The 27,988-nt window shown below is 42.5% G+C and overlaps 1 protein-coding gene across 2 annotated transcripts in view; it reads left to right on the top strand.

Annotated features, from left to right (window-relative positions):
• The window catches only part of dscamb (Down syndrome cell adhesion molecule b), a 188,912-nt gene that overhangs the window by 121,463 nt on the left and 39,461 nt on the right, over window positions 1-27,988 (top strand). For both annotated transcript variants that reach the window (XM_073815642.1, XM_065281876.2), the window contains exons 13-20: window positions 5,594-5,690; window positions 5,775-5,903; window positions 6,553-6,720; window positions 6,839-6,909; window positions 11,388-11,628; window positions 12,324-12,470; window positions 13,762-13,917; window positions 16,061-16,194. In XM_073815642.1, the coding sequence (XP_073671743.1) occupies window positions 5,594-5,690; window positions 5,775-5,903; window positions 6,553-6,720; window positions 6,839-6,909; window positions 11,388-11,628; window positions 12,324-12,470; window positions 13,762-13,917; window positions 16,061-16,194 (1,143 nt within the window). The remainder of the gene's footprint in view (window positions 1-5,593; window positions 5,691-5,774; window positions 5,904-6,552; window positions 6,721-6,838; window positions 6,910-11,387; window positions 11,629-12,323; window positions 12,471-13,761; window positions 13,918-16,060; window positions 16,195-27,988) is intronic.

The raw sequence follows: 27,988 nt of genomic DNA, 5'->3' as shown, positions 1-27,988 counted from the left end.
GTGCTTGTAAGGCAGGGACATCCAGGCTATAAAATCTGACAAACGTAGACGGCGAGGACCAGCCGGCCGCGTTACAAATGTCAACGATAGAAATCCCCGTAGACCAAGCCCAAGATGAAGCCATACCCCTCGTGGAGTGAGCTTTTAAACCAACTGGACAATGTTCATTCAGGGAGGCGTAAGCCAAAGCAATGGCTTCGACGATCCATTTAGATAGCCTCTGTTTAGTGAGCGGCATACCTAAGGAATGTTGTGCGAAGCTTACGAACAGCTGATCTGACTTGCGGTATGAGGCAGAACGGTCCGTGTATATTCTTAACGCTCTGACGGGGCAGAGCGTGTTCGGGGTTTGTTCGCCGTCCGCCGTCGGAAGGGCGAGAAGTGAAACCACCTGAACTCTAAATGGCGTGGTCAAAACTTTAGGAATGTATCCCGCTCTCGGTCTAAGGATCACTTTGCTATCGTTAGGACCGAATTCCAGACACGACGGGTCAATTGAAAACGCGTGCAAATCGCCCACTCGTTTAACCGATGCCAACGCTAGGAGGAGAGCGGTTTTAAACGAGAGAGCGCGCAGGTCAGCCTGCTCGAGGGGCTCGAAAGGGGGACCGCGCAGCGCTTTCAGGACCGTGGACAGATCCCAAGACGGGACCGTGTTAGGTCGCGGTGGGTGTAGTCTGCGAGCGCCTCTGAGGAATTTAATGATGAGATCATGTTTTCCCACGGTGCGACCGGCGATAAGGGCGTGATTCGCCGTTATCGCCGCCACATACACTTTAAGCGTCGAGGGCGCGCGACCGCTGTCCAGCATTTCCTGCAGAAAGGAGAGAATATGCTCCACTTCACAGGTGTTTGAGTTTTTCGTCGTGCACCAGTCAGAAAAAATAGACCACTTTTGAGCGTAAAGGCGCCTGGTAGATGGGGCCCTAGCTTCAGTTAGAGTATTTAACACTCGTCCTGAAAGGCGTGATGATTGCCGTTCAGAAACCAAACGTGTAGATTCCATAGCTCCGGCTGTGGATGCCATATCGTCCCTCTCGCCTGAGATAGGAGGTCTTTCCTCAGCGGTACTGGCCATGGTGCTGATGTTTTCAGCTGCCATAGGTCGGGGAGCCACGGTTGATTGTGCCAAAACGGGGCGACCAGAATTATCGCGCATTTCGTCTCTCTTATCCTCTGAAGGACCTGTGGTAACAGAGCCACCGGAGGAAAAGCATATAGAAGACACGCCGGCCATGTCTGCGACAGGGCATCGTGATGTCTCGAGAAGAAGATCGGGCAATGCGCGTTCTCGTCGGATGCAAACAGATCGATCTCCGCCCGGCCGAAGACGGTCCATATTCTCTCGACCGTCTGAGGATGCAGTCTCCATTCTCCCGGCGGCGGACCGTTGCGCGAGAGAATGTCTGCACCCGTATTGGCTACACCCGGTACGTGAGTCGCTTTTAACGAACGTACGTTCGCGTGAGCCCATAATAAAAGCCGTTTCGCCAGCCTGGATAGGGAGCGAGATCTCAGCCCTCCTTGGTGGTTTATGAACGAAACCACCGTCATACTGTCCGACCGCACTAGAACGTGTTGATGTTGGAGTTTCGGTCGAAAGTGTCGTAGCGCTAAGATAACCGCCCACATCTCGAGGTGGTTGATATGTAGCTGAGACAACTGGTTGTTCCACGCACCGAAGGCGAGTTCGCCGTCGCAGTGAGCGCCCCAACCCGTCGCAGACGCATCCGTGGTCACCACTTTCCTCCTGCTCACGGAGCCGAGCTCCGTGCCCGAGAGGAAAAGGTGAGGGGATGTCCATATCGAAAGCGCTTTCACGCAGCTGTACGTGATTTTGATTAATAAGCGGCCCGACAACCAAGCACGGGGCGGAACTTTCGCTTTCAACCAAAACTGAAGCGATCTCATGAACAGCATTCCCAACGGTATTAGTGGGGATGCTGCTGCCATCAGACCCAGCATTTTTTGGAATCGTCTGAGAGGGAGATGTGAACCCGCTTTGAACGATGCCGCCTCGCGTCTGACCGTGAGCGCGCGTTCCTGTGTAAGCCATGCCCGCATCTTTAATGAGTCGAGCGTCATGCCTAAGAACGCGATTCGCTGTGTGGGGGTGAGCAAACTCTTCTGGAGGTTGATTTTGAACCCTAAATTCTCCAAATGCTGGAGTACAACGGTCTTGTGCGCAGTAATTTCCCTCTCTGACTGTGCTAGAATAAGCCAATCGTCGAGGTAATTCAATATGCGGATGCCGCTCTGTCTGAGAGGGGCGAGAGCCGCATCCGCACATTTGGTAAATGTGCGTGGTGCCAGAGATAATCCGAAGGGCAGAACTTTGTACTGGTATGCTGTCCCGTCGAACGCGAATCTTAGGAACGGCCTGTGACGTGGCGCTATCGGAATGTGAAAGTAAGCGTCTTTCAGATCCACTGATATGAACCAATCGCCCGGTCGAATTAACGCCATGATTCGTCTGGCTGTAAGCATTTTGAACGGCCGTTTGGCAAGAGCGCGATTCAAAACGCGTAGATCCAATATCGGTCTGAGGCCGCCGTCTTTCTTTGGAACGAGAAAATAAAGACTGTAAAAGCCTGATTCGCTTTGATCCGCCGGGACCGTCTCTATCGCGTCTTTTAGTAATAAAGAACGCACCTCTTCCCTGAGGATCTGCATACGATCGTCTGGGACAGTGGTGTAGAGAACGCCGCGAAACCGGGGTGGTCTCCGAGCGAATTGAAGTGAATAACCGTGTTGGATTACGTTTAGAATCCAGCCCGGCATACCGGGGGTGGATTGCCAAACGTGAAGTTTGACGGCGAGTGTCGATATGCTTATGGACGTTAAGCCGTGTGTGTGTGTGTGTGTGTGTACAGAGGAGGAAATTTGCTCTTTTTGTGAAAAGGTAAAAATTTGTGTTTCGCTGTTACAGCGAGGGTGTGTCCAGCGCCCGAGGGGACTGAAACACGCAGAACTTTCGAGGGCGGGCCGGCCGAAGCGGGACCAGAGCCTCTTTTCCTCCTCAGACTCTCTTCAGGGAGGCGGCGCCGGCGTCGGGTCCAGCGTGATCCGAGGACGGGGACCGCGGCGTCGAGGCGGGCCAGCTGGTCGTGCAGGACGCTGGTGCTTGACCTCCGGTTCAGCTCTCTGCTGGGGCTGAGCTGGTGCTGGCTTAGGGCGTTGAGCTGGCGGCGGTTTTGGGCGGCCGGTCTCAGACGCTGAGGCAGATCGTTTCGGTAGAAAATGCCGCATAGCCTGCGACGATTTCTGTGCCTCAGTGAAGCGCTGGGTGAACCCCTCCACAGCAGAGCCGAAGAGCCCTGACGGTGACACGGGCGAGTCAAGAAGGGCAACCCGATCCGTGTCCTTGATCTCCGTCAAGTTCAGCCACAGATGTCTCTCCAGAACAACCAGGCTGGCCATGGCTCTTCCTACAGCCTGAGTGGCGACTTTGGTGGCGCGAAGGGCCAGATCAGTCGCGCTGCGCAGGTCTTTAAAGGTCGACGGGTCCGGACCTGCCTCGTCCATGTCACGGAGGAGTTTTGCCTGGTATACCTGCAGCACCGCCATCGTATGGAGAGCGGATGCAGCGTGGCCGTCGGCGGCATAGGATTTCGACGCCAGGGTTGATGTTAGGCGACAGGGCTTTGATGGATGGTTCATCTTCGCCCTCCATCCGCCGGCTGAAGACGGGCAGAGATGGGCGGCGACAGTTTCCTCGAGCGGCGGCATTTTGGAGTAGCCGTGTTCGTCGGCGCCATCCACTACGGAGAGGACGTGGGAGACGGCGCTCTGAGCTCGGGTGGAGTGGGGAGCACACCAAGATTTGGTGAGCTCTTGGTGAACCTCAGGAAAAAACGGCGCCTGCCGTTGGCGGGATGATTGACGGCGCCCGGGTTGCAGAAACCACTCGTCCAACCGGCTGAGTTGAGGCTCTGACGGCGGTGACCACTTGATATTGAGCTCCGCTGTAGCTTGCGTCAAGATGCGGATGAGCTCAGAGTCGTGAGGACGCGACTCGGTTGGTTCTTCAGCGGCGGCCGTGTGGGCGTCGTCATCCGAAGCCGCCCAATCCTCTAACTCCTCAGAGGATGACATCATTTCCAAGTTGTCACCGGACCCAAAGGAAACCATGCCGCTAGCACTCGGCAGGGGGCGTAGGTCCTCATGGGCGAAGGTGACAGGATGACGGCGGGGAGACAGAGCACGCGGGGGATGAGCCGGCGTGGACTCGGTCTCAGAGCGTCTTCCAGCTTCACGGCTCCGCTGCTGTTTAGGCGGGAGAGCACGGGAAGCCTTCCGTTTAAAGATCTCGAGGCGGGAGCGCAGCACCGCGATGGGAAGGAGCTCGCAGTGGGCGCAGCCCGCCTCGGTGAGTACGGCCTCGGCGTGGGCAGGACCCAGACAGATGACGCACTCCTTGTGGAAATCCTCCACAGGCAAAGGGGCTCGGCAGGAGCCGCAATGCCGAAGCGACATTATCTCAACGCGCTTCTGCTCTTTTAGATAACTCTTTTAGGCTCACCGGAAAGCGGCAGGGGAACACGCTGGTGTGTTGTAGTCCGCTGCAGTGCTTGGATCGACGGCGAGTAAGGGCTTCTTCTTCGGAGCAGCGAGAAGGTTCGCGCTGAAGGAGAAAAGTAATGAGCTCTTGACGTATTTCACCGGCTTATATAGGGACGTGTGCCACGCCCCGCGCGGGCTCAAACGTCATTGGTCTGTATTTTCTACAGACGTTAACCAATAGGCTTCAATCACGGAGTAAACAGGAGTTTCCCCCATAGCGTCAGCAAACTGACGCAATGCGAAGTGAACCGTATTGAAAGGGAACCATGGTTATACAAACCATGGTTATTTTGTGGTTACCATGGTTTTACTACAGTAACCATGGTTTTTTGGTTTTAACTGTAGTAAAACCATGGTTAATTTTCGTACTGGATACTGTAGATTACCTAGGAAATCAAAACATTTGTTATTTTCAACTAGGCATTTGTTCAAGAGTTCAGTTTAGCAACTAGTCAGACCATTAAACAAACAATAACTGGAAGTAAAGTTTCGACCAGACAATATGTTGCCCTGAGGACATCTCTCACTTGGCAAAATCAGTTTGAGCGTCTGTCCTATGTGGTGTAGTTGTTAGCATGCTAATACAGTACTCAACCATGTATTATATTTTAGAAATACTTTTTGATAGTGGTTTTAAAACTACCAATATACTCATGCAGTGATTTGGAAATTCTTTCAGTGCTGAGACTGAGACTTCTGCAACACATAATAACTTGGATTATGGGAATTTTTACTTGTAGACCAAAGTGTTTAGGAGCATATGGTGGCTGGTGATTCTTTGAAAGGACATTTGATACTCAGTAAACTTTATATTAGCATTATCCTTTTCCTCAACCAAGAATCAACATCAATAATCATCAACGATAAGTACTATAGACATTAATAAAATATAAATGTGTGTTTTTTTCATTGGACAATGGTTTTCCATCCATAATTCATCAGAATTAATTATTGTCATCAGAAACTTTCCCTTCTCTTTTACACTTCCTGATTGAAAAGTTTTTATTTTTTATTTTCTGTGCCTTCACAGATCTTACATACAGTCAGAGAAGATTCTGGATTTTTCTCCTGCATTGCGATCAACTCCTATGGTGAAGATAAGGGAATCATTCAGTTGATAGTACAAGGTAAATTCTTTTGTGTTTTATTTTTTGGCGAGAAAATGTGTTAAACTGTATGTTGTCGTTCACCCTACAAACATTCCTCCAAAGATCGTCCAGACCCTCCTGAGGTTGAGATCCGAGAGGTAAAGGATCGGACCATTGCCCTTCGCTGGACAATGGGTTTTGATGGCAACAGCCCTATTACAGGATATGACATCAACTATAAGAACAAATCAGGTTGGATATTTGCAAATATATTTTTTTAAATATCTCTTCCTAAAGACAAGGATTGTTTATTGTTTTAGAAAAGTAATATAATGGTGTTGTTTAAAAAATAGGGCCTGAATAATATTGCATGTATAGAATGCCTTATTGCTTTCTGAAATTGGTGTACTAATAAATACCAATATATTTACATTTACATGTGCATTTATATTTATATTTACCATGTCTTGTGCAAAGCGTTTTTTTTTTTTTTTTGAGTTGGAGGGTTTCGCAGCGAAATAATTTGTTATACCAATTACTTAACTAAAGTGTCATTTGTGAAAATAAGGCATTTCAATCACTGACTAATGACTTTTGTTTTACGGGCTATTTAAGTGAAATTACCGAACCTAAGGGTCTGTTAAACAATGCTCATTTACAAGAAAACTTGTCAGACACACATGTCAGAGGGTTTTGCATCTCATGACTCATGATTAATATTAATATTGTTATTGTCATATAACAATTTGTATAAGCTATTTAAATATGTATTGAATATTAGTATCATACTTATCATTTCCAGTAGTGTGTATCTAACAACAACTCTTTACTGTGGCAAAATGAACATAATTCACATCCACGCTTATTAATAAGAAACTGTGTGTCTTTTCTCTGTCCATAGCACCATGGGCCTCATCTCAAATGACCAAAGACGTATCACCTCAGCTGAACCAGGCTACCATCATTGAACTCCATCCTGCATCCACTTACAATATTCGCATGTTTGCCAAAAATCAGATTGGAGAAAGCAGGCCTAGCAATGAGCTCACCATCACAACAGACGAAGCACGTAAGTGTGAACAGTTTAAACATTTCTTTGTACTGTGGTAGCATCAGACATTTTATTATCTGTGCCTCCACCTAGTGGCTCACTCTATTTACTGTTCAATCTGCATGTGATCTTTCAGCACCTGATGGCGCTCCTCAGGATGTGCAGCTGGAAGCAATCTCATCCCAGAGCATTAAAGTCACATGGAAGGTATAATGGAGTTTTGTTCATAGCAGCATCTCAATTTACATACTATTCATGGTAGATATTGTGTTTTCGAAATAAATATTCATGATTCAGTACAAATTAAGCTAAATTGGAAAATAATTTTGACTCATGATTTAGTTGAAAAAAATAAACACTGCAAGTAATAGCCATTGGTACAAGTATGATGAATTACATGCATTCATGTTATTTACAACATTCTTAAGAATTCATACACATTTTTACAGCAATGTTTTTCTTATTGTCTACTGTCCAATTCTGGTGAGTCCACTGTAGTAGTGTCACCTTGTGTGATCTTTACTAAAGCTGCTTTAAGATTTGACATGTTCTGTACTCTTTTGTGTAGGGAGGTAAGCATATACAGTGGTGTGAAAAAGGGTTGGCCCGCCTCCAGATTTCTTATGCTTTTGCATATTTGTCACACTTTAATGTTTCAGATCACCAAACAAATTTAAATATTAGTCAAAGATAACACAAGTCAACACAGCGTGCAATTTTTAAATAAGGGTTTTTATTATTAAGGGGAAAAAAATCCAAAACTACATGGCCCTGTGTGAAAAAGTGCTTGCCCCCTGTTAAAACCAGCCTGATCTCACAAATTTCTATGTTATAGTCACCAAATATTTTTCTAATTTTTCTGTGTCATTGTCACGGATCTCTGCATTTTTCTGTGTCCGTACCACAGACTTTCTTTTCTGTGTCAGTTCACGTATTGGTTACTGAATTGTTTTTCCTATTTTCTTACCATTGTTGCTTGGGTTTGGGGTTAGAACGACTTTCTGTTACATAAAATCACATCCTAACCCAAACCCAACTCTAACCCTAACGTCAGGCGACAGATGTTTATAAATCTGGAAACCAATAGTTGAAGTGACATCCTAACCCAAACCCCAAATCTAACCCCAAACCAAAGCGAAAATGGTTTAGAAATAGGAAAAACAATTGAGTAACCAATACGTGAAACTAAGACGGAAAAGAAAGTCTATGGTACAGACACAGAAAAAATGCGGAGATCCGTGACAATGACACAAATAAATGAGTAAAATATTCCGTGACTATACCACAGAAATTTGTGAGATCAGGTTGGTTAAAACTTTAACTATACTTTAAAACTATAACTTTATTATGTTTTATATACATAATACATATGTATATGTACAGTGTTGGGGGTAACACATTACAAGTAATGTGCATTACGTAATAATATTACTTTTCTGAAGTAACGAGTAAAGTAACGCATTACTTTATAAATGTAAACATTAATATTTTTGTTACTTTTAAAAAAAAGTAATGCGAGTTACTTTTCAGTTTAATTAATTCAATTTAAAAATAAAATAATGTACTGAATTATACTGAACATATTAACGTAGAATTACACACGCCTGAGCGGGAACAGTTTGAGGCAGAAGCGGAGATGACAGGCCATTTTTGCGATCATAAAAAACATCTGCAAGGCCTGAAAGAGATCAAGCCTCAGCCAAGTACGAAAAAGTAACGCAAAAGTAACTTAAAAGTAACGTAAGCATCACTTTCCAAAGAAAGTAACTAAGTAACGCAATTAGTTACTTTTTTGGGGAGTAACTTAATATTGTAATGCATTACTTTTAAAAGTAACTTTCCCCAACACTGTATATGTATACATAATACATAAATAAATTGTTTTTTAACACACATTAGTTCAATTTCTCTAGCCACACCAAGGCCTGATTACTGCCACACCTTTTCGCAATCAAGAAATCACTTAAATAGGACTTGCCTGACAAAGTGAAGTAGACCAAAAGATCCTCAAAAGGTAGCCATCATGCTGAGATCCAAAGATCTATTAGTCTGAAAAAGGTTATAAAGCCATTTCTAAAGCTTTGGTAGAGCCATTGTCCACATATGGCGAAAACATGGAACAGTAGAGAACCTTCCCAGAAGTGAACGGCCCCAAATTACCCCAAAAGCGCAGCGACAACTCATCCAAAAGGTCACAAAAAAACCCACAACAACATCCAAAGAACTGTAGGCCTCACTTGCCTCAGTTAATTCATTGTTCATGACTCCACCATAAGAATGAGACTTGACAAAAATGAGTTCACAGAGGAAAACCGCTGGTGAGCAAAAAGAAATAAAGGCTTGTCTCAGTTTTGCCAGAAAACTTATTGATAATCCTCAAGGTTTTTGGAAAAATAATCTCTGAAATGATGAGACAAAAGTTGGAAGGTGTGTGTCCGATTGCGCCTGATGTAAAAGTAACACAGCATTTTAGAAAAAGAACATCATACCAACAGTAAATATGGTTCTGGTGTGTTGGTCTGGGGCTGTTTTCCTGCTTCAGGACTTGGATGACTTGCTGTGATAAATGGAAACATGAATTCTGCTGTCTACCAAAAAATCCTGTAGGAAAATGTCTGGTCATCTGTTCATGACCTCAAGCTAAAGCAAACTTGGGTTCTGCAGCAGGACAATGATCCAAAACACACAAGCAAGTCCACCTCTGAATGGCTGAAGAAAAACTTAATGAAGAGTTTGAAGTGGCCTAGTCAAAGTCCTGACCTCAATCCTATTGACCTTTAAAAGGCAATTCATCTTTAAAAAAACCTCCAATGTGGCTGAATTACAACAATTCTGCAAAGACGAGTGGGCCAAAATTCCTCCACAGCGCTGTAACAGACTCATTGCAAGTTATCACAAACACTTGTTTGCAGTTGTTGCTGCTTAGGGTGGCCCAACCAGTTCTTAGGTTTAGTGGCCAAACACTTTTTCACACAGGTCCATGTAGTTTTGAATTTTGTTTTTCCATAATAATAAAAATCTTTATTTAAAAAATGCATGTTGTGTTGACTTGTGTTGTCTTTGACTAATATTTAAATCTGAAACATTAAATTGTGCCAAATATGCAAAAACATAAGAAATCTGGAGGGGAGCCAAAACTTTTGGCTTTGGTTAAAACGATACTAGTTAAGAATAAATATAACCATACACTGACCAGTTTTAATGTTCAGTGCACAATTTAGTGCCTTTCCAGGATTTAAATTTTTTTTAATGAACAAAAATAGAGGGATGAGTCAAAAGGTCTTATGCCACTAATACTAACTTGTTTTGATCATGGAGAATTGCTTTTAATTGTACTAAATTGTGCTAGTGAATACACTGTCAGAAAAATGACCAAAAATGTACTCAGCTGTCACTTGGGTGGTACCCTTTTAAAAAGTACACTTCTGCCCTTAAGAGTTTGTATGAGTATCTTATGGTGCTTTTCCATTGCATAGTACCCCACAGTTTAGTTTAGTTTGGGTCGGGTCAGCTCACCTCACTTTGGCGTGGTTAGCTTTTCCATCGAGTTTGGTATCACTTCGCAGTGGGAGGGATTATAGGCGTGTCGTTATATTTGCGTTGCATACTGCTGCGACATCATACAAGTGAGAGCGTTATTGTACCCATTCATTTATTTTTTTATCGGTCCGCCGCAAAATTAAAATTGGCCACCACAAATAGATGTTTGCACATCGCGTTTTTCACTAACGTTACCTCAGTCTCACATGACAGTTTCTGTTCAAACACCGCAGCGTCAGTCGACGGCGCTCAGCTGACCCTCATTGAAGTTAAGCATATATCATGCTGACGTGCTCGTCGCGAATGTGCCGCCACAAACTGCAAGTTATGTGTCCCTGATTCTCAATCTGTGGAGGTTTTTTGTGAGTTTGGGAACTTATAGCAGAGCACAGATGACAACATTTTTGCTCGAGACAGCGCAAGCTAGCCTAGCACAGGTAAAGCTAATCTACATGTGATGACGCTGTAATGACAATTCTCTCAGACCAATCAGTGACCTACAGTGTTTTCGCGTCACGTTTGGTATCAGCTCGGGTCGCTTGGAACCCCAACCGAGGTGGTACGAAAAAAGTATTGGGTACTACGTACTGCACCCAATGGTAAAGCTCCCAAAAGTAAGCTGACCCGACCCAAACTAAACTAAACCGTGGGGTACTATGCAATGGAAAAGCGCCATTAAAGGTACATACAGTACTGGTACTGTATACAAATGTATACAAATATTAGGACCTTTTTGAAGGGTACTGTCACAGTGACATTTAGGGGCCATTTTTGACCATTTTTACTGAGAGTGTATTAAAGTGATTATGATTGTGTTTTGTTCAGTTTATTTTGCCAATTCCTTACACTTCATAAAAACAAGAGTTTTATAATATTGACCAACCAAGAAAAAATAGCAAGTAAAAGTGACACTTCCACTGTAGTTTTAAATGTTTGAACATTTATAATGATTTAAATAAGTGAATAAATATGGAGGTAATGTTATGCAGTATGCAACCAGAAAGTAAATATCACAACATCTGATGACAAGAGTTTATGATGTTGTAGTTCCAATACTAGCATAAACTCCCATTTTGCAACCTCAGAAGTATGGACTTTGTTTCACAATTCACACATCATTTTCATCTATTCTATTTCATTTCCAGCCCCCCCATAAACATCTGCAGAATGGTTTAATCCGAAGCTACCAAGTGTGCTATCGGGAGTTTGGGACAGGGGGCAGCCCCCAGTACAACACCATTAACGTGGACACCACAGGAGACATGGAAACCATAACACTGGATAACCTAAAGAAGTACACCCAATATGAGGTGCGGGTGCAAGCCGCCAACCGAGCAGGAATGGGTCCCACCTCAGAGGAGATCACCATCACCACGCTAGAGGATGGTTAGTGTGCTTTACTAGTGCTCTTTGCTAAAGCAAGCATTAGTATTGCTCATATTTTTACTGTTACTAATACTTTCAGGGATTTGAACAAACCAAAATGTTAAGGACTTGTTACATTTTTTGAATAGTGTGTATAAGATATTTTTCAATAGAACAAACTTAGGAAAGACCTGAGCCATATCTAAGAACCAAAGCAACTTAAAAACTTGGGCAGGGTCACATTTCTAACAGTATTTTACATGTCTACATCACAGTTAACTATTATTAAGTTTTGTGACATAACTGTAGGCTACTCTATTTGGTCATTTTTCATGACTACTAATGTGAACCACATTTACGGTATCATAATAACAGGTACAAATGGTTTACTTAAGTAGTCATGTAAAATTAGAGTATGTGCCTAGTGATTTATCTGCCAGTATTTTTATGTAAATTTACACTAGTACATAAAGTTTTGCAGTGTACAATATGGTTAAAGATAGTATTATGGATTGTAAAGAAAGGCAAAGTAAAGAAAGCATTTGAAAGAAAGTGAATTGCTTGTAGCTACAGGTATACATTCCTCTTAAGTTATTAGTTTATGAATTACTATCACTATTTAGCTTTCCATTTTTGTGTAAGTTCCGTATTCCATACGTTATATTACATATATACTTTGGATCATTTGCATGTGTCTGTCCTGTGATCTCTCGCAGTGCCCAGTCGCCCACCTGAGAATGTTGTGACGACAGCAACCACCCCAGAGACCATCTCTCTGTCCTGGTCTGCACTCCCAAAAGAGGCACTGAATGGGATGCTGCTAGGATATCGCGTCATTTACTGGGCCAATCTTCCTGATGGAGGCAGGCAACACTACACTCTCCATGCAACACACCAATAGTCTTTGGTGTTTTCCAATGTCACACAGAAATTATAGCATACACTTGATGTACCATTTACTCCAAAGGTTTGTGTAAAACCTGATGATCCATTTTATTCCAGCATAAATGCAGAATATCCCTGAACATTTGGTGTATATCAAAAGAAGCAAGAAAATTCTAACCTTATACAATGGTTTTAATATGCTTACTGCCATACATTATATTATTTGTTTTGTGAACTCTAAATAGTGCAGATTCTTTGATTTTAAAAAGGCAAGAAAGTGTTTTAAACCACTATTTACTTATATAAGAACAATTGGTTGCATTTTATTTGACATTATGTGCACTTAGTGTACCAACCCTACAAAGCACTGACTAATATAAGACAACTAAAGGGACTTAAGGTTGGGGATGTTGAGGGTTAGGTTCAGGGCTGATTATTAGCTATTGCACAGTTATTGTAATTACTAGTGTAAGTACATAGTACATACAGAACTACAGGACTGTAAAATAAAGTGCTCACAAAAATGAATATTGTGTCAGGATCCTGTCAGAATCTTGTCTTGAAGTATATCAGGTCTTTGTGGCAGGGTTCTGACAGTACCATGTTTTGTGTGGAAACACGTGGCCTTAAATGTTTTTATCCAGCCACGTGTTTTCCTTGTCTTGTCTCTTTTACCCCGCTCCCTTGTGATCCTCATTTCTAATTATTGTTTTCACCTGTCATCCTCATTATTTGATCCCTATTTAAAGTCCTTGTGTTTGCTGTTTTGTGCACGCACGTTCGTTTTGTTATATTGTGTCCATGACTTGTGTCTGTGCCCATTGTACATCTTCCTATAAGTTGTTAGTCCAGTATATTTCTAGTCTAGTCTGTTATTGTTAATTTTAAGTTCATATTTGTTTTTTGTCTAGTTTAGTGTCAGTTTAGTGTTGTGTACATCATGCCTTGTTTTGCCCCCTCTTGGGTTTTGTTTTTCCCTGTTTTCATTTAATAAAGTCTTGTATTGTTCATCCCTGTCTGCGCTTGGGTTCATCTGCCCCAAATCCTCACTTATAGTGGCCAAGTGCATACATACATGTAGATACTTTATATGTAAGTCCACTGTAACAACACATGTAATTACACTCTTGACTGGAGAAATGGTTATTTACACATATATTACAGGGATCTCTTTAAAAATTCTTCTTACCTGTGTGATTTTTTCCAGTAGATCTTTAGATTTTTTATATAATTCCCTATATTTTGTGTGTGTGTGTGTGTGTGTTTCAGAGCTGGGAGAGATAAGAAACATCACCACCACCAAGCCTTCATTAGATCTGGAACACCTGGAGAAGTACACCAACTACAGCATCCAGGTCCTGGCTTTTACCCGGGCTGGAGATGGAGTCCGCAGCGAGCAGATCTATACACGTACCAAAGAGGATGGTGAGATTCCCTCTGACTACACTAGTTATCACCACCTTTCAACTACAGTAAGAAGATTCATAATTTATAACCATTGCCCATAGAGTAACTCAACCCAGTCTCACCCCATGTCGTCAATATTTGACAACACTTGACCATTCGTCATATGTTGACGCGAAGGGTATACCTTTCGCGTCATTTTTTGACAAACTGGGGACTTCAATACTGTTACGTCCGTTGCATTCTCTTTCCTATTTTCTTACCATTTCCGCGTCGGTTAAGGGTTAGATTTACATAATGACATCCAAGGGCGTAGGTTTGATTCTGGCATTGGTGGGGACATAAATAAAATGGTCGCATTGCAAAAACTAGAGCCTAATAAACAGTAACTGTTTAAGTCTTTGTCAAAAAAAAGAAAATCACATTGTAACATATATGAATCCATATTTACTTTATAACATTGAAGAATATGCAATTAATATTAAATTCTTAATTTAATTTTGCCAGAAAAAACCCAGTGTTGAAGTAGGTATATATATCATGCTGTTTCCTGAACAACGTTTATTAACGTTTCTGTAGTTCAATCTTCTTTTCATTTACAGACAGTTAATCAGTGTGAAAGAAATAGTTTAAGTATAAAATGCAACCTTGCATTATGTACATCTGTGCAAGTAATGACCACAGTGCAGTAATGTAAAGTATTCAGCAATCATGACATGAATTCATGTTTTTACCATGTTGGGGTTATTTTCTTTCATGGATTAGGGACACCCTAAATAACCTTGCCACCCCATTTATAAAAGGTTGACACAAGTTTACAACTCCTCAGGTTAACATGGGATTGTCGTGTATTGGTGAAAACACTGTCCTTAAATCATTGTGACACCACTTTTTTTGTGCATGAAACAGTTACAGTGGGTATAATAATACTTTCTTCCTCACTTACCTGTCGCCCGAATAATCACGCGCGTCTTGAGTGAACTTTGGCGCGTTGTACAAAGTGAAACCATCCTATCACACGTAGCAAGTAAATACAAGCCCAGCATAAAGTGATGTGCGTTAGAGAGGCGGACTCAAGAAATGCTAATCCAATCATATTAGCAATGTGATTTAGAGAGGCGGGACTAAAGAAATGCAAATCCAATTATATTAGCGATGTGAGTTACGGAGGCGGGCATTGCAGAGAACGAAAGCTGTTAACCGTTTGTGTACCACATAGAGCGCTATTTTTACAGAATGGGATTGCAAAAGATTTCTAATCTCATTTAAATGATTCATGAAGAAAAATATAATAAGTAAAAAATACAAAACACAAGAATAAGACGGACATCAGTGGTTATATATAAATACAGATTAATTGCTTGGTCGAAATTATTGCTAGGGACAATTCAGTCTTCCCTGAATATTGGTAGGGACATGTCCCTAGCGTCCCACCCTAAATCTACGCCCATGATGACATCCCTACCCAAACCTAACTCTAACCCCAACGCCAGGTGACAACTGTTTCATTTTGCGTACCTAACTCTAACCCCAACGCCAGGTGACAACTGTTTAATTTTGCGTTGACTGTTTAATTTTGCGTAATCTAACCCTAAACCGACGCGAAAATGGTAAGAAAATAGGAAAGAGAATGCAACGGACGTAATAGTATTGAAGTCCCCAGTTCGTCAAAAAATGACGCGAAAGGTATACCCTTCGCGTCAACATATGACGAATGGTCAAGTGTCGTCAAATAAACGACATGGGGTGAGACTGTGTTAAGTAACTCCACCCAGCCAGGAGTCTTCATCCTAGAATTCTCTCCCAACAAAAAGGTGCAGTGCTGTAACAACAACTATGTAAGCCATTTTGTATGTTGGCTTCTAGATGAGTGTTACTGTAACGCCATTGCTCTCAGAGCTCCAATAACAATTATAACTTAATAATTAACTATAGATAATACATAAATGCACACATTGAATTAAATATGCAACACAATGTCATGTGTTATGCACCTTAAAAATTGACTTCTTGGTCAACCAATGGCATTGGGTGTGGAGTGTGAATACTTATTCTCAGAACAATGACAGATTGCGACGGGGCATCCAGTATCAACAAAAGCAACAGAACTTAAAGTTTGCCTTTAATTGTATTTAAATTAATATTAATATTCTTAATGTTCCAGTTCCTGGCCCTCCTGCTGGAGTTAAGGCGGCTGCATCTAGCAGCTCCGTGGTGTTCGTTTCCTGGCTGCCTCCACTCAAACTCAATGGAATCATCCGGAAATACACGGTCTTCTGTTCTAACCCCTACCCCACGGTAAGCCTTCATTAACAAACTACTAAAGACTATTGACACTTCAAAATGAACAGTACAGTACCATACTCATCTCCTTCTAAACCAAACATAAGATAACATTGTTTACTAATTGATAATATTGACAATAGATGATTACAGACAGAATCACACATATAAGAGTGACACAATAATTTCACATGATGACAAATCATCCCTGTTGTAAAAGCACCAGCCCCCTTTCCATCACGTAATAACTTCAAACTGTTGTAATTATCCAGTCAAAATGTAATATTTAAAAAGCCTTGTAATAAATTAAAATACGTCTATCAATATTGTATACCAGAATAAAGTCTATTGTGCCAAACTTTTTAGTGACATTTCCCTAATACCATTGCACTGTATGTCTCTTTGAATAAAAACATTGTCTGCCAAATGCTTAATTGTAAATGTTGTATATAAATCGTTATTATGGTAGCTTTTACAATTACAAAATAGTTGTAGGTATAGAGCTACTGTTCCCTTTCAATGTAACTTAACGCTGCGTCATGAAATGACACTTTGGGGGAAAACGCCACAGCATTCGCGTATCTGAATAACTGTAAAACTAGCCTGTCTTATAGGCGGCTAGGGATGAAGTCACAAGTGCAACGGATAACGGAAGGTATAAAAGGGAGGCGCAAACAGCGCATTACAGCTTTCTGTCATTCAGTGAGCGCTCTGTGTTAATATTGTCTGTCAAATTGTATGTCAAAACTAGTAAAAAAATAGTTTAAATGGCTAGCGAGCAGTTCAGGAAGTGTGTTTCCCTGCCCTCGTTTCATAACAGGTGGAACACTCAGGAGCAACCAAGGTAGACACCTTGACAGCCATAAAAGAGCAGATGGCTTCTGCCCTTTCTCAGACCTCACTGTTTAGTTCCTTTGCACCCGGGAGGGGTTTGGAAGCCTGCACAGTGGTTTCTTCTGCCCCGACCGGGACCTCAATGCAATGTTATAGCTCCAAAGGAGTCAGACTTTGTTAGTCTGTACGAAGATACACAATTCACACATGGATATGAGAAATCAAATATTGAATAGCCAAATTAAGTGTTAAAACATGGGAAAGACCATTTTTCTGCCCGTGTTTGCACTCGCATTTCTAGTTTAGTGGGCGAAGGCGGCTGGTCGGGCTGATGCATACCTGCATACTATAGTATACCGTAAGGGATACCAGACTGACTTACTGGGGGAAATAAATAAGGGAGAGCCAGTGGACACAGATTTATTAAACGAGACAGTCTGCCGATCTCTCTCTCCATGCTACGACAAAAGCGATCGTCGTTCTATGTCTGCTAGCCACGGAGAGACATTTATGGTGAAATCTTTCAGGCATTAAAGAGAAAGATAAAAACCAAATTCTCTGTGTTTCTTTTTTTTCTACCGTTTTATTTGCTCTGTCCTGGATAGATTCCAAGAGTTTCAAAACATTTAATCCCTGTCATGCCTTTTCTCAGAAGGCTGCAGGTAAGGTTCAGCCCAAGCAACCAGTTCCTCATGCTGACAACAACAAAAATAATAGTGCGTGCATCTTGAGAGACCCCCTCCCACAGAGCAATAAATACAAGTATAAGCTGACCTCAGATCAGTTATTATCGCGAATCGTAAGGCTACATCTAAGATTCCTACTGTCTATAAGGGCTTTGAAGTGCGCCCCCCTTCTTCGAAACATACAACGTCTGTTCTCACAGAGAGCTCTGAGGGAAATAATATTTATAATTCAATAATATAACTGCCTATAGCTCTTTCCCCTCGCACGTTCACAAAACGTATGGATTCAGCCCTTGCTCCACTGAGACTTCAGGGGATCCGCTTAGATGACTGGCTGGTGCTAGCTCAGTCTCACGAAATGCAGTGGCGAAGCTAGACTTTTAAAACAGGGGTGGCAAGGTATTATTTTGGGGGGTCAACATACAAAGTGTTCAATTACACTAAAAATAAATTATTTTCCACAAAATGTATATAGATTAAATTAAAGTTGTTTATTTTCCAAATATAGAACATAGCAAAAATAGAACAACTGGGATCTGTTTGGCCCTGATCTGTACCTGACTTTTGCTTCTTTAGAAAGAAGTTGGTATTGTTTTTTCTCTTCATTCTGCTGTCCCTAAAGGAAAACTTGGTTACACACCTCATGAAGAAATTAAAATTTGGAACAATTTGCTTGTTTTTATTTACCATAAGTACACCGATACTAATAATACAAATACTAAAGTAATACATTACGAAGATCTGAATATTGAGGTCTAGCCTATTTGACAACACAAGGAAAATTGCTTAAAGACGTCTAGACATGTTATATTAAGGGAGAAGGGATTAATTTAATGATTATTTAATTTAATCATTAATTTAATGATGTAAATAGACTTCTGTCCCTCACATTAAGCTATGGAATGGCTTCAGATGACTTTGTGAAATTATAATCCAACCCTCTCAGACCCAAGTCACCCAAACTGGCGTGAAAAAAGCGTGAGGCACCGAAAAGTGTGCTGTTTACATCCCTGTACTATGTCCACGGTGGTTTAATTAAGTTCAATATGCTGCATTACACGTGACAATATGAATAAGCCTACCTAATGTCTGTGATTGTTGCTGAACATTTGCTAACGACATGTTTTTATTGTTTTAAGCATCTTCACGCAGGCGTGACAGTATTAGTCAGTTTCACAAGACTAGTAAGGCTCATTGAAGTATTAATGCTAAGCACTACAGTGCAACATCTCCCTTACTCGCCGTTAAAACAGTACTTATTTAATTTAATACCAATAAAAGCCGTACATACCAGTAAAACGCTCTTCATTGATCCTGTGTGTGCTGCCGCGTTATGTTTTGGAGCACGAAGGAGATGCGTGTCAGCTTAACCAATAGGCTTGTTCGACTTCATGCGGCGCCGCAAGAATCGACAGCTGGATTACGTCAAAGTACAGCGAGAGCGATTCGCGAAATCATACGGAGGAGTTTGCTGTTAAGTCGCTCTCGTGTAACAGCAACAGCACGCAACAGCAGCAACAGCACGCATGCAGCGCATTCACGTCTGCTGGGAGATTTGAGAAATGTTCGTAAAAATCAAACAGTGTAATGTTTTCAGCGGGGTGGCAACAGGGGTGGCAAGGACTTTGTCTAGGGTGGCAATTGCCAATTCACCCCAATTAGCCCTCTGGCTCCGCCACTGACGAAATGGATGTTCGGCATCATTCCTGGCCATATGACACATCTGGAGTTTCATCTTAAAGCCATAAAAGAGCAATCAAACCCCCCCCCCCCCCCGACAAAGAACATTGTTTCTCAGGGTGGTTTGGGATTCAGTGGTCAATGATTCTTGAAACTTTGGCAAAAACATGTCCCACTAAGAAAAGTGCTAATTCTGTTGGAAACTAATAACATTTTCATGAAGAAAAATAATCAATGTTATAATCAGGGGGTCCTTTGCACATATGTAAGGTTCTTAGGTTTATTTTTATTTTTTATTAATTTAATGATTATATGCTGGATTGCCTACAAAATCAGCTGTCCTCAGTTAAGAGTAATCATTTCAACTTTAAAAAAGATTAAAAAAGCCAAAAGTAATAATTGATTTGAATAATATATTTACCACATGAAAGAGTACCTTGTAATATGTATTAAAAACTACAAACAGTGAGTTTTGAACAATATTTACTATTATTTTGTGATTGCTCAAAATGTGTCCCACATATTCGTCACCACCGTCAGATATTTATAAAAAGCAATAAAATCAGACAACTACAGGGTCAACTGCATTCCTGAGGACCCCATTTTCAAACCTTCAGCTCTATTGCATGCTTCAAGATCACTCAAGCTCCTGTATGTTTGCTATTTTCTCTCAAACTTGTTCATATTTTTGGACACTGCAACTGTGACAACCATAACATGTCAACACCGTCATCTTTGTATAAAAAATATTAGATTAGATTATGAAATAAATGTATCATTTTTAAGAATAGGTCTGAAGTAGCTAGCAACAGAGAAGATGGCTAATGTGAACAACTCATCTATTTCATGTGAAAGAGTAGGTTTTTGTCACTACCGTCAGATGTCACCACCGTCAGGTTTTCTGTCTTTTCTGTCAGGTTTTATGTATTTTAGGAAGTTATGATTTGATATTTGTTCATCACAGTGCTCAGGATTGTTATTTTTTGGACCAAATATTTACATAAAGTTTAAGCAAGAAGCTATTGACTTGAGTAGTATACATTTTGGAATTGTATGTTGTAATGAGGCCACTGTCACCACCATCAGATTAATGTCACCACCGTCAGATGGAGTTTTATTTGTTTTAAATGAATATGCTTACAATATGTTTCTTCAGTGCTGTTGAGTTATTAAATTAATAGTCTCTATTAATACAAAAATATGTTTATTAAATAAAAAAAATCATTACTTTTTCTATTTAGGCTTAAAGTAAACGTTGTATGAGTAATAACTGGAAAAACGCCTATTTTATGAAAAAAATACAAAGAGGGGAGGTTGCACTGGTAAATTGCTGAGCAACCAAGACCTTGGTCTACAATGATATACCTTCAGATTTTGAATTTAACTAACTTTTTTTTTTTAATTTAAACCTGTTTTATCCAAATTCCCAAGAATCACTGTGGTAATGAAGGCACATCTGTTTCCTGTTTGCACCAGTCAATCCTGACAGGAGTGTCCAGGATCATATTAGGCCCCTTTCACACAAAAATATTTTTAGAAAATATTGGGTCTAATGGCAGCAGCGTCCAACCTGATTCTTTTTAGCCTACTGCACATAAGACCTTCTCAGTGGTGACTCTAATGCTGAGTTTACACCAAACGTGGTTTGGGCGTCAAAATCGCGTCTACCGCGCGTGGTTTGCCGCTTGAACAATTTGGATGCATTCGCGCGTGTAGAGCGGAGTAGACGCGCGGAAAAAGCAAGCATTTGCCGCGCGTCCGAAGCAAAATCCGCTTCTTGTGGGAGGGGCAACTGCTGTGCGAGTGTCTGTTTGCAAGATGACTGATGTTACTTGTGCATTTATCAAGAGAGTTACCAGTTTTGTATTGGGTAACCTTACTATGGGGAAAAATAAACGGCGCGGGTAGATAAACGTCACGTGACTCAAAAGTGAAGCGTGTATTACAACTTACCAAGTTGCCCAAAGTCCTTACTGACACTCTTCCAAGCGAGGTCCTTTTTATTCCTGTCTCCACTATAGAAATAACAACTTGTGTCATATAGCTTCGAGTGACTGCTTGAGTGAGTGACTCCGGGCGGGGCTGCCACCACAGCAGCAAGCAGGCTCCTGATTGGTTAACGCGGCGCGAAATTCCGCCAAAGTTCAAATTTTTCAACTCGGGCTTCAGCCGCAAATTCGCGTGAACCGCAAGATGCACAAAAAGCACAATTCGCGCTTACCGCGCGTACCGCACACAACGCTCAATTTGCGCCTTTCGCCCGAGCTTCGCGCGCGAAAGAGGCGGAAACGCGTCTTCCGCGCCGCGCCGAACGCCTCTTCCGCGCCGCGGGACCTCCTGACGCGCGTCAACGCGTCTTCACATTGACTTAACATTGAAATCACTCGCGCTTCACGCCCTTACTGCGGTTGGTGTAAATGCAGCATAAGGGTTCTCCCAGAGGGTAAACCTGTTATGTATGCTCAGGGTTACACGCTAATGCCTTTATTCCCTGATGACATGGAATAAACCTTGGTTTCTCACATTCACAAAATGTATGGATTCAGCCCTTGCTCCTCTGAGACCTCAGGGGATCCGTATAGATGACTGTATTGTGTTAATACAGTCTCAAAAGTCATAGAAATGACATTCCGGTAGTGAGATGTCGTCCCTGGTCAAAGGAGCAAATTAACCCTCCAAACAAAGAACAATGAACATTTTGGTGACAATGCATTCCTGAAAACAGTGTCTAGGATTGCATTAGGTTCTCCCTGAGGGGAAACCCGTTATGTATGTTCAGGGTTATGCGCAATGCATCTGTTTCCTGTCTACAAGAAACTGTGGTCTCTATGCCTCTCGGGCAATGCATATTCCAAGAGCCCAGAATGTCAGAGCAGACATTCTGTCAAGGCAGGGGCTGAGGCCTGGGGAATGCAGACTCCACCCTGAAGTGGTGGAGCAAATGTGTGTAAAAAACGGTCTGATGGACCTATTTGTGTCTCAGGGGACAAGCCACTTGCCCATGTTGATTCTCTCTGACACTGATGGGGTTGGACACTATGGTAAAGGCATGGCTGAGGCAACGCCTTTACACCTTCTTCCCAAATTTTTCTGCTCCTGGGGTTCTAGAGAACCGATGTCCCCATCTTTTACGGTCCAAGTTTGGTTTTCAGACCTCCTAGCTCTCCTAGCAGGTCAACCATGGAAGGTCCCTCCACATATTCTGATACGGGCCAGGAGTGCCATATTTCCAGGAGTATGGAAGTTGTTGGATTGGCCTCTATAGGGGATCAATTTGTCAATCAGTGTATCTCAACTGAGGTTGTTGAGACTAGGGATGTGCCCGAAGCCGAATACGTTATTCGGAAGGGCACGGATAATGGCTTCAAAACGAATAACGAATTCATCTGAATAATAGAAAAAATATTCGCCCAAACATAATCACGTGTTTACTGGAACTGCGCTAAATTATAAAACCCTTAAAGCACGAATAATGTGTGTGTGAAGTGAATGAGTGCAATCTACAAAATAACATGAATTACATTTTCTGTGTGTCCATTATTTAGAAACGCAAGCTGTTTTGGAATTAGTTTAAAATCTTAAAAACGCTGCTAATATCAAACTTCTTTTAACCCAACTGTAAAAAATTACCCTTTTATTTTTTTTATTTAATTACACAAGACCAGAAAACCTTAATAAAATGCTGAACTTTGATAATAAAATATTCATTAATAACTCAGTGTCTCCGTGTGACTTCGGTCACAGATGATCTTTTAATTACTTCAACTTAAAGCAAGCTTCATTGTCAATCTAGGTGAATATAAAATAAATAAGTAAATAGATAAAAATATGAAAATGTAACATTTTAAAAGCAAAATTTAAACTGAAGATTACTATAACATGAATTGCAATTAACATAAAAATAAAGTAAGTAAATAACAACTGAAACATTTGAATTAAATCTTTCTAATTACATATTGTTTAAAATCATGTTGCTTGTTTTGAACTAAGTCAAAACTACTTTTTAGAATATGAGAGCATATTGTTATTTGAAATTTTTAATGAATATCTGATTATTTATTAATTCAGATGAAGATTAATGAGAAAGTTTTTTTTAAACAATTCGTTCTGTTCGCGCAAACGCTGTATGGACATGGATAATAACGAGCTCAGCAAGTTTGTTGTTATGCTTATTATGCTTTCGTAAATTCTTGTCAAAACCGTTGTTTTTGAACTATTCTGTCAGTGCAGATACTTGCATGTCTGTGCATTGCGTTTTAATAAATATTTACAGTTATTTAAGTTATAATTATAATAGAAGCAACAATTCATTTAAAATGTCATTTTCATGTAATATGACAAACTTCTGGTTTAAGACCCGCCCACCTCCGGTTCCATCCGAATACAAATACAGATACAAATAATTTTGAGATTGTTACAAATACAAATACAGATACAAATACTGACTCCACCAGGAACCTGTATACATCAAAGTGGAGAGTTTCACTTCATATGTAGTGAAAGGCATATTGAGCCAGTTAACTGCCCAGTCACTTCAGTTTTCAGTTCAGTTTTTCTCAGGTTTTGCTCCCTCTACTTTAAGAGCATATACTGCAACCTTGGCTGCTTTTCGCTCCCCTCTTACTGTTGGGTCTTTAGGGGGTCATCCCTTATGCTTTGTGGACACCTAAAGACTTTGAAAAGATTTAGAAAAGACTTTATAAGATTATCAGCTCACATCTAAAGACTTGGGTTCACAGTTTTTAGTCTCAGACTAAAGATTTTACAAACACTGAATCTTGTAGTGACACTATTTACAAGACTACAACAAGATTATTTTAGCTTTTTATCATCATGCTCAGCAGTGATTTAACAAAAATGTATGCGCGTTTCCATTGTGCTTTCACACCAGCTGCGTTTGCAGCGCATACTGTGCAGTTTACAGTTTTTCTCAGTCGCTTTGGTACAATTCTCAGATCAGAATTGAAATTCTCAAAAGTACTTGTTCATTTCTCACATCATTGTGTCACTTGTGCACATCAAAAAAGCAGTTTCTTATTTCTTTGAACAAGTTGCAAATGCTTTGGTACATCCATGCAAATGATTATGTACAATTCTCTGCTTTTTCCTACATTATCGATTGCTTATGTCATGTTGATCAAAATGTATTATAATGGGTCTCTGTTGAATAGTCTTACCCCCCACAACATTTAGGCATCAGTTCATAGTACAAGTCTTTACATGCAAAATTATTGAACAAGTTCTCATAATACAGTTTTCATAATTGTGCCGGTCAAACAAATTTTTTTATAAATTTCTATTAGAAGTTTTTTCTAAATCTGTCCTGACTTGGTAAATTGCTCCCAGGTGAATCTTGACTTTCTCTAACAGACAGAAACGTCCCCAGCAAACAAAAACTGAGATGTTGAAATGACGGCTAATTATAGACCCAATATAGTCCAGCTATGAGTAACCCACTTCTACCCTAAATAACGTCTCGGTTACGGATGTAACCCTCGTTCCCTGAAGGAGGGAACGGAGACGTCACGTCGTGACCGACGAATTGGGAACTCGCTTAGAGAGACCAATCTGCTTCGTATACTACTAAAACGCCAATGAACTTGGCATTGAGATATTTGCATAATGCTGGCGCCGCCCCGCCAGGTGCCTTTATAAGCAGCAGGTGCAAATAGGGAAATTAGCTTCTTTTCGCTGAGAAAGCCGGGAAAATGAGACCGGCCGATAAACAGCAGGTGGCAGCACCTGTGGCGACGGGACGTGACGTCTCCGTTCCCTCCTTCAGGGAACGAGGGTTACATCCGTAACCGAGACGTTCCCTTTCAGTCGGTCACTACGACGTCACGTCGTGACCGACGAATTGGGAATCCCTACCAAAACGCCACTAGGGGCTGACCTCTTCCAGTGTCTGCGTAAAGCCCTCCGGTTCCACTTAAGGAGGAGGAGATAGGTTTTAAGGCAGAAGGCCGGGCACTAGATGTTCCTTTAACCCCACAGAAGTGCCAGCGACTGGGAAGCGCCCTACCTGAGCGGGATAGGAACGCTGCGGAAGCCACCGCCCGTCTTAAGGGCTAATGGTGGGCGAAGTCAACCGTAGTTGAGAAATAAAGACAGCCGTGGCTGTGTAAGCAAAGCAGTGCTCTGCTAAGGGAAACGTGGGCTGGTAGGATTAACCCCACGGAAAAATACTCACAAAGGAACCCGGTGGGACACAATGTGGAGCCCGAGCCAGACACGTAGGTTCGCGAGGATACAGCTAGTGAAAGGCTGACAGCCAATGCTCCGCAACAAAGGCTGCCAAGGCAGCGGAGGAAGAACAATTCAAACCATTACGCATTTTTGTTCTGAAGGCCTTCCATACTGACACAGTTATGAAGCATCAGTTGGAGGCTGCAAGCCGACCTGCGAGACTGCTCTCCGTGCTCCCCCTGGTGAGGAAAGAACACGAGAGGATACAGGCTCGATACGAACACTGTAAAATCTAGTGAACGTATTAGGTGTCGCCCAACCAGCAGCTCTACAGATGTCTGTTAGGGAGGAACCACGAGCTAAAGCCCAAGATGAGGCAACGCTCCGTGTGGAGTGCGCTCTCAAATTAAAGGGGCAAGGAATACCCTGAAGATTATAAGCCAGGGCGATAGTATCAACTATCCAATGAGACATCCTCTGCTTAGTGACAGCTTTCCCTTTCTGCTGGCCACCATAACAAACAAAGAGCTGGTCTGAGGTCCAGAGGCTTTGCGTGCGATCCACGTAGAGTCGCAGTGCGCGTACGGGGCACAACAAAAGCCATGGTTGGGTCTGCGTCCTCCGGGGGCAGCGCTTGCAAGCTCACCACCTTATCTCTGAAGGGAGTGGTGGGAACTTTGGGCACGTAGCCTGGTCTGGGTCTCAGTGAGACAGCAGGACCAAACTAAAGCACGAATCGTCAACAGAGAATGCATGTAAATCCCCTACTCTTTTCATGGAGGCCAATGCTATCAGGGTCAGAGTTTTCATTGATAAAAACATCAGACTCGTAGACTGCAAAGGCTCAAAAGGGAGACCTGAAGGCTTCAGCACCATGGACAGGTCTCAGGCGAAAGAGGGAGGGCGCGAGGGGTTTAGCCTGCGAGCGCCTCTTAAAATGTAATAATTAGATCATGCTGGCCAACTGATCTGCCGTTGATAAGTGAGTGATAAGCAGAAATAGCGGCGATATCAACTTTAATGGCGGAGGGACAGCCTACCATCTAACCTATGTTAAAGATATAAAAGCACAATGTTAATGGGCATTCTCTGGGGTCCTCGCGTTTGCGAAGAGCACCGGGTGACGAAAAAGGTTTCATTAAGCGCGTGAGCCCGTCTTGTGGACGGTGCTCGAACCGCGTCGATGGTGTTAGATACCGCTTGCGATAAATCACCTAAACCTTGCGCGCGCTCAACGACCATACATGGAATCCCACAGGTCGGGGCGCGGGTGCCATAATGTGCCCCTTCCTTGAGAAAGAAAGTCTTTCCTCAGGGGAAATCGTCAGGGAGGGGCTGTCGCGAGGAGCATTAACTCTGAAAACCAATTCCTGGTAGTCCAGTACGGGCGACTAATAAAAAGGCTCTCCTCGTCCTGCCTGACTTTGCACAGTGTCTGCGCAATAAAGCTCACTGGAAGGAATGCGTATTTACGCACCCCCCGCGGCCAGCTGTGTGCCAACGCATCCACGCCGAGGCTGCCCTCGGTTAGTGAATAAAATAGGCGACAGTGGGTATCGTCCGGCGACGCAAACATATCCATCTACGCACAACCGAACTTCTTCCAAATTAGCTGGACCGTCTGGAGGTGGAGTCGCCATTCGCCGGGGGCGCAGCTCGGGAAGCGCGTCTGCCGCTGCATTAGCGAACCCGGGATGTAAATGGCACGAAGGGACCTCAGATGCTTCTGACTCCAAAGGAGGAGATGACGAGCGAGATGCGACAGGTGACGAGAGCGCAAAACCGCCTTAACGGTAAATAACGCAACAGTCGCAATGTTATTGGTGTCGGCTAATACATCCTTCCCTCGCATCTCCATAGCGGAGCGTACAAGTCCCAGATATACAGCGCACCGCTCGCGGCAGTTGGGGTGCTATGCACACCCCTGAGACTGCAAGCCCGTCATACGTGGCTGATCATCCCGTGCTGAGGGCATTGCAATATACAGAATGCCAGGAGACCCCTCAGGGGCACATCTTCTATCGGAAATGCCGGGTCTACCACGGGGAAAAATTGAGATGACACGCAGGTGTAATGTTTACACGGTGTATGTCGGTGTGCCACGCTCTCCTCGAGACTCGATCGTAAGCCAACGCTGAAGCGGTCTCATATGAAGCAGCTCGGGCGGATGTCACAGCCGCAGCATGCTGTCATATGTCCAGGAGCTTCTGAAATTGTTTCAGAGGGACCGCGTACTTCCCTCGAATTAAACCGAGGCAAGTCAGAACTGACTAGGTTGCGCGCTCTTATAAAACACGCCAATTAGTCGATCGAGTCTTATTTCCATACTGAGAAAAAGGATCCTCTGCACGGGGCAAAGTTGCTCTTTCCCAGTCGACCTGAAGACTTAAACGAGCGAGATGCCGAAGCATTAACTCTCTGTG

This window comes from Paramisgurnus dabryanus, chromosome 8 (assembly GCF_030506205.2).
Source record: "Paramisgurnus dabryanus chromosome 8, PD_genome_1.1, whole genome shotgun sequence".
Lineage (NCBI taxonomy): Eukaryota > Metazoa > Chordata > Actinopteri > Cypriniformes > Cobitidae > Paramisgurnus > Paramisgurnus dabryanus.
The sequence above is the reverse complement of the archived record's forward strand: the minus strand, read 5'-3'. Positions and strand labels throughout refer to the sequence as shown.